This window comes from Taeniopygia guttata, chromosome 4 (genome assembly GCF_048771995.1).
Source record: "Taeniopygia guttata chromosome 4, bTaeGut7.mat, whole genome shotgun sequence".
Taxonomy (NCBI): Eukaryota; Metazoa; Chordata; class Aves; order Passeriformes; family Estrildidae; genus Taeniopygia; species Taeniopygia guttata.
This window is the reverse complement of record NC_133028.1, coordinates 66,708,781-66,721,185: the sequence shown is the minus strand read 5'-3', so window position 1 is coordinate 66,721,185 and position 12,405 is coordinate 66,708,781. Positions and strand designations below refer to the sequence as shown.

At 41.2% G+C, this 12,405-nt stretch overlaps 1 protein-coding gene across 7 annotated transcripts in view; it reads right to left on the bottom strand.

The window, feature by feature from the left end:
• The window catches only part of PDE5A (phosphodiesterase 5A), a 105,786-nt gene that overhangs the window by 48,981 nt on the left and 44,400 nt on the right, over positions 1 to 12,405 (bottom strand). For 4 of the 7 annotated variants that reach the window (XM_041716006.2, XM_072928801.1, XM_072928802.1 and 1 more), the window contains one exon: positions 7,833 to 7,935. In XM_041716006.2, the coding sequence (XP_041571940.2) occupies positions 7,833 to 7,915 (83 nt within the window). In that variant the 5' untranslated portion in view covers positions 7,916 to 7,935. Of the gene's footprint in view, positions 1 to 38; positions 335 to 1,003; positions 1,315 to 7,832; positions 7,936 to 12,405 lie in introns of those variants that run through there. The other 3 variants (XM_030272016.4, XM_041716005.2, XM_030272022.4) reach the window with 2 other exon arrangements.

Genomic DNA, 12,405 nt, shown 5'->3' with positions numbered 1-12,405 from the left:
TCGCGCTGTTGAAGTGTGTGACAACAGTGAGCAAATACCTCGTTTTATCTCCAAAAGGCAGCATGTCAAGCCAACGGGGGGAGAAATGCCCAGACGAGCTCTTCAGGTCCTCACATTGGGTTCTTCGCAAGAACCGGCACCGAGAAGGGGCGAGCGCGGAGCGGCCGCCCCTGAGCAGCGGCGGCGCCCGCCGGCCCCGCGCCGCCCCCTGCCGGCAGCGATCCCTCCCTGCCCGCCGCCCTGCCCGGGCTGCACCCCGCTCATCCGGGCAGCGATCCCTCCCTGCCCGGGCTGCGCCCTCGCCTCCCTCCCGGGGGAAGGCGCAGCGTCCCAGAGGCGCTCTCCCCACTGGACGGGCTCCTGAGCCTCCCTCCTCGGGCGGAGCTCCGGTCTCGAATACTCCGCGCTCGTCTCATCAGCGCTTAACCCGTGGCCCTCGCCGCTCAGGGAGCTGCCGTCATGTCAAAAAAGGTGATAAACTCACAGGGTGACGGAGCCCTGGAAGAGCAGCCCTTTGTTTTGAGATGACTGAGCACTGACATAACCCGCCCTCCGCAAACACATCAGATGCTCTTTGAGGCTTCTACCTACTTCGCAGGGCGGGGAAATACATAGTTGCTCGCTACTCACGAGAAATTGACCATGTCTGTTTTGAACCGAGGAGAACACAAATAACTAAAAGCCCAGGACAGGGAGACCCAGGGCTGGGACAACTTCCCTGAAGCTGTCGCGGTGTCGGGCGGGCGCTCCCCGCCGCAGAGCGGCCCCGGACCGGGGACTGAAGGCGAGAGCCCGCCGGGAAGCGCCGCATGTGTCCTTCGGTGGCAGCCGGACGGAGCTGCTGCGTGGTGGTTTCAGTTCTTGCTCTTTCGAGAGCGAGGGCGGCGGGGGTGGGGTGGGAGTCGCTTTTTATTTTCTTTGGAGGCAGCAAAGTGAAATGGAAAAGAATGAGGTTTTCCTGTAAAAAAGGAACTGCCTCTATCCGCCGCCGCTCTAGTCTTACCTCGTAGCTTTTCTAACAAAGTAAGAGCTGGTGAAGTCGCCGTGATCGTCCAGCCACGCTTCCACCGCTTCCTGCTCCGGCGCGGCGGGAGCGCAGCGCTCCATTCTGCCGCCTCCCGCCACGGCGCCCGGCCCGGCCCGGCCCGGCCCGCTTTACAGCTGCGGTGCCCTGAGCTCCCAACCCCCGCCCACGCCCCGCTCCCAGGTGTGCGGGCTGCAGGAAGCCCGGCCCGCGGCACCTCAGCGCATCTCCGGCTCGGCTGCCGGTCCAGCAGCGGGCAGAGCCGGCTCCACCTCCACCGCGGCCCCGCCTGCTTCGAAAAAGTGTCTTTTCGACAAATCGAGTGTCGCTTTGGAGGGTTCCGCTGTCGGGTGTCAGTGTGTGATCTCTGGCAGACCTCAACCTGGATACGAGTACTAAACCCCTGGCTTTACAGTCGTTCATGCCTACAGTGCGGCTGTTAGATCCCTTTTAGACTCTGAACAAGCACAGCTAGCTTTGAGGATGCTCAACACACAGCTCCTACTTTCTCAAAATTAGACAGCTGGGACTGCGATTTTGGTTAACTCTGAGCGCCACTTTCATGTATTGTACTTCCATTCTATGATGTGCATGTTCAGACGTTTATAATAATTTATACTCTTCATTCACAATACACCTTTCACCAAGTCTAATGCATATCTCTGGCTTCCTGTGTTGCCACACGTGCAGTGTCTTTGAAGGTAAGATAACAAATAGTAGAATGTTTCAGGGGAAGAGAATCTAGTCTTGCAAATTATTCTCCTGTGTAGTCAACTGAAAGCTATTGTATGAAATATTTTCTGCTGCTCTTAACCCCCTTTCAGGTGTATATAGACTTCTGATACAGAGATGTATCTCCTGTATGTAGTGAGGTGGGGTTCTGCAGCTTGAGAAGGGGCTGCAGCAGGAACTTCACAGCATAGGGATTCAGAGCCTGTCCATGAGCTCGAGGGAAAAGTTTTATCTTCCATTTCTTTGTGTCATGTCTGTGTGTAGCACTGACTTGGACACGTGTGTCTTTTGGCTATGAGAATTTGTGTGTAGTATGAGGCACAGAGAAAGGGAGGTTTTACATGAACATTACTCTGTTGTAAAGGGAATCTCAGGGGAAATGTTGTGCATGGTGACCAGAGAGCAAATGTGAAGATAAAGCATAAGCTAGTTAACATAGCATGAGTCAAGCTGCTGTTCAAGGCAAAGACAAATCCTTCAACAGGGAAATACAGAATTATCAAGCAAACTGTATAAACAAAAAACATGGCATAATGAATGAAGCAGATGTTTAGTGCCTAAACCTGGAAACAGTGGTATGTTAGGAAAAAAATAAATAAACCCGATGTGTAAATCAAAAATTTCTGCATTAACTATTTCATTTCAGAAAAAGAGTTCTGAGACTGCAGTAGACATGGAAGTTAAAACTCCTAAGCTAGGCAGAGGTTTTGGAAAATGACACTGTTAAAATGCTTAAGTATAATAACAATTGTATGTAAAACATACAATTATAGAATGCAGATTTTATAGGTAACTGAAATGTCATTCCCTGAATGGTCTCATGGAATATCGATCATGGTACTGCTCATCCAGTCTTGAAAAGCAATTGCAGAATCATCAGAGGTTATCTAGACAGGAAACACAAGAAGGACCAACACACATGGAAATATCTTTTTCGTAAAAAGGCAGAAAGAGTTTGTTTACAAAAGGAGAAATACAAATATATAATTTAATTACTGGTATTTAAAAAGTAGGATAGTATTTTCTCTCTGTCTCATAGGAGAATAACAAGGTAATGGTCAATGCAATTATGTCAGCTGCAATAGATAGCCTCTCATTTCATGTAATTAGGAGTAGCACTAATAGAAATAAGCATTTATCCTGTGGTAACATCCAGTACACCCCAGTCAGGAACAGAGGTTGCACCAAGAAGCACTGTAAACATGTAACATTAAATATCAGGCCAGCTGAGGTGCATCCAGCATCCCTGTACTCTGTGCCACAAGGAACTGGGACCCGTGGCTGCAGCTGCAGCTGCTGCTGCTGGGGCACATATTTAGCCTGCAGGTAAGAATCAGTAAAGCCAAGGCAAATTCTTATTTTCCTGATCATCAGTTGTAAATTCAGTGGCAAAGCAGCAGTTCAAAGGATTGCTACCCAAGGAAAGAATAGCATAGTCTTTCTCAAAAGAAATAAAAATGGAACAGCTGGGGGGCGGGGGGAAAGGGATGCCTTCCCCATATCCAGTGAATTTCCATGAATAATAATGAACATGTTGTTTTCATTTTTAAGGTGACAGGAGGGGATGAAGGCCAAGCATAACAAAGAATGAATGGTCAAAGTGGAAAAAGTCTTCCATAATCTTGGCTTCCCAAGTGCTCTGAAAAAGCTCCGTGTATCTTAGCTCTTTCCAGTTTGTTTCCAGAGCTCAGAGGATAGAATTGATATGGAGTAGCTCTAAACCTGAGAAGGGCTTGTAGTTATGACACACAAATAAAAATGTCTAGTGCAAGTTTAGAATCTGCTTGAGAGCTCAGTGTCAAAGCCAGGAAGCTTTTCCATCAGTAGGCTGTGCTACTGCAGGGCTAGTGGATGGAAAAATTGTTGAGCTGAAATCTTTCATCTGATGTTTTGCAAATATTATATGTAAGGAGATAAAAAAATGGGGTTGTTTTCTGTATGCTCAAGACACACAAATTAGAAATTCTGCTAACTTAGGATAATTAGTAAGAATAAATAAGGAAGCACATAACCAGTAACCAGAGAAAAGTGTGATAATTATGTGATAATTTATGCTCAAAGAACTCTATATTTATTTAAATTTATTTGAAAGTAATATAATTCTACTTGATTTCCCTTTAAAAGAGAAAAAAAATAGCATTTCAGATGTCAACATTGTTAACTTGTCTGACTTATTCATTAGATGGATTGGAGCAGCATTTAGCTTTGCTATGAAGTGGGAATTGGCTGTCTTTCTACCATCTCTTAAATCTGGAAAACAGTTGGTCCATTTTGGCTCCTAGATCAACTTTAGGACTGTACTATATGGCCAGTGAAGCTAGAATATGATAAGGCAGAGGAAACTATTCCAGTTCTTTATTAGCCAGCACTTACACACACATGCAGTGGAAGAATCCTAATACTTGTGAGGCAAGTTTCCATTCCCCTTCCATTCCGTTGCATAAGGAGAGTGAAATAGTAACCAAAATCCAATTCATTTAAAATCTAACAGTTATTTAGTGATGAAAACACTAAATGATGAGAATGTCTTATAAGTTTATTCTTTCAGTCCTTTCCAAATAATTGCTGGAAATGTTTCCCCAGAGCTGCTCAGCAATTGCATAACCTGGCCTCTCCTCTGGGATAACAGTGCATATGTCCTACAGGAAGCCATGAAAAATAGTAGCTTCCTCCTATTTTGATTTAAATGTGACTGAGCATTTGCGTCAATCAAAGTACCAGGCAAAATTATTGCTCGTGTCAGGAAAGCAGCAGCTTCTCAAAGCTGTTTGTAATGCATGGATATTTGTCTGGAAAACACTGTCAAACTTTATCTCCTGAAAAATGTAAGTTAGGATTTGAGTTTAACATATTAGCATTTGATATGTAAATCTACCAGTATGCTCAAATTTTAACTTTTTCTGATTTCTACTGGAAGTCTAAGGATAAGTTGGAAAGCTATTAGCAAGTCTCCCTCTTTTTCTCAGCCTTCTCTCCTTTAAGCTAAGAGGTGCCACATCTTTCAGTTCTTCCTTGAACATCATGTTTTCCAGCCCTCTGATCATTTTCTCTTGGGCATTCCCTAGATTGTCTCTCCCATTCCTGCAGTGTCTCACCAAGCTAGGATTAAGTAATCCATCTGAACACAGATCAAATCCCAGTGAAGTGGAAGGAATACTTTGGGTTCTTTGCAAGCTCTGTTCCTGCTTCTGTCACCCTTGCTCATGCCTTCTTGGCAACAGCCTAATATTGTTGACTTCTGTACTCTCTGTTCCTTTTTTATATACTTGCCATATACTCAGGTGCTGCCTGTATGTTTACCTCTGCTTAACTGTATTTTCTTGCTCTTGAACATTTTTAATTTCATCTGGTGCTTGCAATATATCTCCAATTTATCAAACTGAATTCTGTGCCTGTCCTGCAATGTGTACTTGGCCAAGCTTAGTGCATGTTTGCTGAAGGGCACCGGTCTGGGCAGTGATGGGGTTTGATGCAGGTAGGTAAATATGTAGGTGGATAATGTAAGCATAGGGTTTGGAGGATTTTTCTTGGGAGGTGGAGGGTAAGTAGGAAATGTGTAGGGCAGATTCATTCCAGGCCCTTATCAATGGCATATCAAACCCTTTCTCCATTTACAATGACACTAAGCTTATTTTTAAAGAACTTCTTAGCTGTTATGTAGTAATCAATTAGCAGTTGCTCTTACTAGTACTTTTACTAGTAATTGTGATTTTGAATTGCAATATTTGGTTTCTACCTAGTCTTAGAGATAATATTGAGTAAAATTATAAGGGGCTTGTTTTCCTAGCTGTAGTTGTTTGGAAATGGAGACTCAGTGGCAAATGATACAAATGAAAAAATAGTGAGTTTTTTTTGAAGTACATACCACTGCAATTTGGGCATTCACTCTCCCATTTCTTTACTAATATACCACAATTCTCTGTTGAACTTCTCACACGTTTACCTAACAACTGGGGTTTCTGAAGGCCCCCTATCATCACAAATGAGTATCATTTCTCTCAGTAAAACTCTTGGGTTTCTGGAGCTGTTTTTTCAGGACATTCTCCCAGTAATGATCTTTTTGAAACCACAGAGAGGTGTAGTAGCATCAACTCCTGTGTCATGGTTTAATCCACCTTGGGCAATAAGAATAATTTTGCCCACACTTTGCTCAACTTTTGTCTGCTTGGGCCTATTAGTACTATTCCTTTATTTTCACAGTAACTCCTTTTCAGAAATAATTTTCTATCTTTTCAATGAGATTATCTTTGTTCCTTTAATGGAAAACTTAGAATTCTTTCTGTTAAAATATAGGCCAGACCTCCCTAAGTATTCTTAGTTGGTCTATATTAAGGGTCTGCCCTTCATGTTATTTATATCTCTATAACTTTTTGTAATTTGCAGCTTTTTCCATCAATAATTTAGTATTTTTTGTTCTGATCATCCAGTATGATTTGGATTCATTTAGTATGGACCAGACTGATAGTATACACAACTGGGGCTTTTATCAAAAACCCTGTAGACTTGTGGGCCAAAGCCCTAATGAAATCTTACAGGAGTTTACTTTATCAAACTAATTCATGGTCTCATGGGAAAATAGGCAGTTTTTTTTATTCCTGACAAAACTAATTTTCTGTGTTGACTGGCGTTAATTGTACTATCATCCTTTCATTGTACACTGATTTCTTCCTGTACCAGGCTCTTCATCAGTTTCCCTGACGTTGATGTCAGGCAAAATGATCTGCAATTTCCTTATTAAATAATGGAACAATGCTTGCTTCTCCTCTGTCTTGGGGATCTTATATGGAATTTCAAGACATGTTTTGCTTAGTTTGGTTCTTTTTAATTTTATCTTTTAGGGTTTAGGTTTAGGGTTCATACCTGTTAAACTGTACACATATAAAAACGACATATGTTATTTTAGTTCTGATGTTTTGGAATCTTAGTAGTGAACATACTGATTTCTTCTTTAATATGTCACAAGATGAATATTTTAGTGGTACAGAGTATTATGCAGTGGACATAAAAGCTGTTTTCAGGGCATTTTAGGAATGCACAGACATATTCTGGTATTGAAGGAAAATGTTAATCTCTCATTGTGAAAGAGCAACAAAAAAATTAAACAGTAAATACAGTGAATAGAGTTTATTTATGTATAACATTGATATTATAACCTAAGGGTATAACCACTAAATTTTCACTGTTCTGAACAATGTGAAAGAAAAATGTGTAGGGCATTAGTTTGTAACTAAGGCTCACTGCAGCACTGCTAAATGAATATAAGGGGTTTGCATAGGATTTTAATTATACTCAAGAAGAAGATGTATGGGAACAGTCAGACTGAAAAGAGGTTTTAAACAGGAGTATGTGTCCATTTCTGACTATCCCATTTGATTTTTATTTTGAGGGGTATGGTGTACTCAGGATCCTTCCATGTTCTTCTTCACTTTTCATGCCTATCCCTGAAGACATCTGCAGTGTTGATGTTTGTTTGGCCAAAGGAATCGGAATGAAAATATTCACAATGTACCATTGCTGATCCCAAATCATCAGCAGTCTCATGGAGAGGTTTTCCCCACAGTGCCTATTCATTCCTCCTCATCTCTTTTTTTTTAAAGCTTTGGCTGATGTGAGTATCTGGAGCTTTCAAAACCTTTTGATACTTGGTAACTAGTTCTTGTAAATAAAAGAAGAAAACTATTAGAACAAAACAGTGGAATGGATTTTTAGATTTTCCCATCAATTACCTTGGACCCAGCATCACCCTGACTTCCTGAAGAAGTGAGGCTGTATTTCTTGGGAAATTAGTGAGTATTGCAAGAGCTACTGGGTCCAAAGTGTGCTAAGTACCTAGCTTTTCACATTTGGTTCCATGTGAGACTGGGTAACAGAGGTGCAAAATGGACGGAAAAGAAGGATTTTGTGTTGGGGGGACATAGTACCTCTGATATTTTGCTTTCCTTTGTTAGTGATGTACAAGAGTTTCTATGTTTTATGAGAATTTTATGAGAATTTTTTGGCTTCACATTTGGAACTAAATGTGGTACTTATCACAATAATTGTGGTACTTATCACAATTTCTGAAATTGCTACTTACATTTCATCACTGGCAGGTTGCACACAGTTACATTTCTGAGGCAGGGGCTTTCCATGGCCATGTGTTTCTGCAGCCTTTAGCATAGCTGATACTTCATGTGAGGCTGTAAAACAAATGCAATGGATGAATAAAATCCATTTTTATTGGAATCCAAATATAATTAGTATCACTTATGAGCTTTTTTATTAATTGTTGTCCTTCCATTAGATCAACGAGGACAGCAATAGTTGTCACTGTTACTGTACTATAGGTAGCTATAGCAAAACAGAAAGTTTATGGGATTTCACTTGGGGTATAGAAGAATATAGCTATCACAGCTAAAATTACATCAAATGAGTCACTTGGTTTTAGTATTACATTTAGTCTTCTGAATCACCAGGGAGCTGATTTTTAATCTATCTTTCTACAGCTACAAATGTTACACACTCACTTCTGGCAGCTTGTACCAGGTCCTGGGAGAGGCAGGAGGACTTGTGTCAACAATGTGGCAGATTTCATTTGGTTCCTTTGCTCCCAAATGGAGAATGTGAGCATCTGAAAACAGCGTGTACCTCACTGGTGGCTGCCTAATCTGCTGCCCTGAGTTCATGGTAAAAGTGAACCTTGGCCATTCAGCCCCAAAACCAAATGGCTGGTTCATCCCTGCCTGTTCACTGCTGTGGCACCCCACTTTTGAGGTGTTCACTGCAGATTTTAGAGTAGGGTAGAATCAAACTGTGAGAAGAAAGCTGCCAGAAAGAGTGAGGAATATGGGGGCAGCAGGATGGAAATAAGCACGTAATCTTACTAAAGTGTTCCAATAAGGAACTATATTAAGGAGGATCTTGATGAGCCTAAAACTTCTTCCAGCTGCTTGTGAGCTACCAGTTGTGCCTGACATTCCTGATTTCTGGCTTCTAAGCTTGGTCCCTTTTTAGAATCTTGGAAAAAAACCAGTTTTTATTTGAGTTTATTGAATTAATTTTATTTATTTCCAGAGTAAAATGTTTATGTGGAAGCAAGTCTGTGCGGTGTTCTCATGGCTCAAATAGTAATACGAGCACCCCAGAGGAAATGAAAAGTGACACAGCATGGGCCAGCCTGTGAGGACAGCTGAGTGTTTGGAGGCTGCAGCCTGGCTCCTCAGTTCATCCTGCACTGAGCACATACATATTCCCTGCTGTTTTCCTCCTTTCCATGTGAGACTGGGTGACAGAGGTACAAAATGGACTGGAAAGCAGGATTTTGGTGTGGAGACATAGTATCTCTCTGCCATTTTGCTTTCCTTTTTTAGTGATGTAGAAGAGTTTCTGTGTTTTATGAGAATTTTATGCTGCCTACACACTGCCAGTATAGAGACATTACCAGGTAAAAGCATGGGCAGGAAGTACTGCAGTACTGGACTTCAGTATATTTATACAGACTTCAGATTAATTTATACTATTGTCAGAATTTGCAGTGTGTGCCTTTTGACTAGAACTGCCAACATCTATTTTTTCTGTGACAGCTGAATTATGGGTTTTGTAACGAAAACCTCACAGCTGATTAAACTTGTATTGACAGCGTTGCATTCTGTATTAACAGGAAAACAGCTACTTCAGGCCCCCTAAATCACATCTTTTTCTCTGCTTTAAGGCCCTGAAAACCCAGAGTAAATCAGGAAGCATTTGCCACCACAGATTCTTTCAGTGTAAAGGAAACCAAACATGTCATTGCCAATTGACCAGAGCAGCTCTTTTGATACATTTATGTCATCTTTTAATCTGCTCTTTGTCTTTCAGATGTGGATTGATTTATCCTTCCAGCATTTCTGTCTTAGGCAAAATATTTTTGTTAGTTTATAGGAGACAAATAACAGCTCTTCCCTCTAAATACTTAGTGGCTGACTCTTAAATTCTTGATCTTTGTGTGTGAATAAAAGTCTGACCTTGTTTTGCTACTTAAAAGTACTCAGGGGAGGTAAGGGAATACAGAGCTGTACATAATGAAAACCATCAAAAGGAAGAATATAACACAAAAACAAATCAATCTCCTTGGTCGCTTTGAATTTTTTTGTGAGGTTCAATGATGTTGATTTTCTATGGACTAATATTCATTTAAATTGATACATGGAGTTTTATATTGAAACCAGGTAAAACAAATTTTAGTGTTCTAGTAATCTTGTAATTCTATTGCTTGCTAGAGGTTGAATTATTTAGAATGGAAAGTATATAACAAAAAAAAAAAGGATATAAATATATCTATAGAAACAAAAGGAACAGGAACTGGAATTCTTTAATGTTTATAGTTACTAATAAAGAAAGGAAATAAATACAAGTTGTTCTTAAGCTGGTAAAATTGAAAGTGAAAGCTGCAAGTTCTCCCAAGTGCTTTCCAGCCATAAAAACTTGCAGAAAGTAGATTTTACCACAGATACAGCCCAGGTGAGCATTGAGCTGAAACATGCACAGTACTATTGTTTCCATTTGCTTATAGGCCTTACTTGCTTCAGGTATCCCTGCATGTTCCGGCTGTTTTTCATTCCAAGTAACTCAAAGCTCAAGGACATTTGGTCTCTTCACATCTCAGTAGGAAAGCTTTGGATTGAAATAGCCTCCCTTATTCAAAAACAGAGCTTCTTTCTTTTCTTTCTTTTTTTTCTTTTTTTTTTTTTTTTTTTTTTCTCTAAATTCCCCCAGGTTTCTTGCTGTTTCTGAAGAGTTGTGCTCATGAATATTAATATAAAATAAAATAACTTCTGAAGCTCTTACTACAAGGTCATTAAAAAAAGATGGGGGTGAAATATCTGAAGTATCTTTCAGTTTGTATGTTTATCTGTGTCTTTGACTATCTATCAGTTCCTGCAACTCCAGGACCCTTCAAATTCACAAGCCAGCATCAAACACGTCTAGTGGAAAGATAAATATAACGAAGTACTGCGAACATCTCCAAACAAAATAGGTGTTCTGTTGAGAAGGGACACCGTTTTCATGCTTTCAAGAGTCAGGGTGTCAGTGACCATCTCGGGAGGGGACAGCACCAGCAGGCAGCAGAGAACCAGCAGCTTGCTAGTGCTAGAGCTTCAACTGGAGCTCTGCACAGCCCCAGAAAGGTGTTAATATGATTCACTTAAAAACCTGGCAGCCACAAAATGCAAATAGAAAAAATGCAGCTGGGTTTATTCTGATGCTCCCAGAGCAAGCAGCTCTCTTGCTTCAGACTGGACTCTCCTCTCTTGCTTCTTTTCCTCTGCTAACATCAAGCTTACACATCTTAACCACTACTTGCAAGAAGAGTGTGGAGACAGGATAACTTTGTTACCTTGCCTAATTTTGCCCTCCTAGTTTTAGTTTCTTTTGTAAGGAAAAATGTCCTGCTGCACATCAATCTTCCAGCTTCCAGCTCTAGAGTCAAGTTCTTTTCTGTTGTGTCTGGTGTCTTCACCACAATTCACCACATTGCCTTTTGCTCTTGCTCTTATCATCACCAGGGCTCGGAAATACCTCACACTCCAGTGCAAGAGCAAAATACCCTCTCCTGTTCACATCTCCCTCAGGAAACTCCTCTTTGGCAGCACTCAGAGACATGAGTCGATAGTAACAGCCATCATTATTTGACTATGCTGCTGCTTCTGGTTTGTTACTCCCTTTTGATCTCACTGTGTTCTGTTCACAGACCTGTGCTGCTTAGCAAAGGTCCTTGGGACACGAACCAGGCCTTTGTATTTTGTACAGAGTGCTTCTGTTCTCTGACTGAATGTCTTGACCTTTAAAAGGCAACTCTAAGGCTGTCAAAATGTGGTTTATTTAATAAGAATGTAATTTGGAGATAGCAACTCTCTGTTACAGGCTCAAAATTCTCTCTGTGTACTGTTCATGCCAACACAACTTTGCCCACACAAATGTTCATGGAGCTCAATTAAAAAGAGCTGTAAATAGAGAAGAAAAGGCCTTCAAAATGATGAGGAAAGCTTTCTTAATATTTACCTTCTTCCTTCTTGGCAAAATGGGTAATTTGAATTCAACCTAATCTGTTTTTAGTTCGAAAATGAGAAAAATACAACCGATACTTCTTTCCTTAGCGGAGCAGATTAGTGAGCTCCAGTGAGCTAAGCACAACACAATGAAATGAAGCAATTTAAAGAAAACCATTAAAGGTAAAAACATTTGAATAATCAACAACAATGTTCCCTTCAGAACAGGTCATTACAACAAAGCTGGTTGTGCTGCCAGTCCTGATTTTCACTGACTACAAAGCAGAATAGAAACTTTCTCCATAAATCTCTGGGTACTGATGCAGGAAGGTGGCTGTGTAATCTGAGTTGTCTGACCCTGGCAAAGGGACAGACTGTAAACTCATTGCCTAAAGAAATTATTAAAAAATTCAGTGCGGGGAAGAGAACTTGCTTCTTTATTAATGTTTATGAGATTAAAGAAGTTAAATAACTGAAGCAATAACACACAATAACAGTGCATAAAAGCAGGGGAGTGAAAGGGGAAAAAAACTGGTTTGGGAGTGTGCCATGGCCTCTCTCACAGGGCCTCTCATTGATTTGCCTTCCAATTCATCCCGTCAAACAGCTGGCATGGCTTGGGGTCCACAGGCAGAGGAGCAG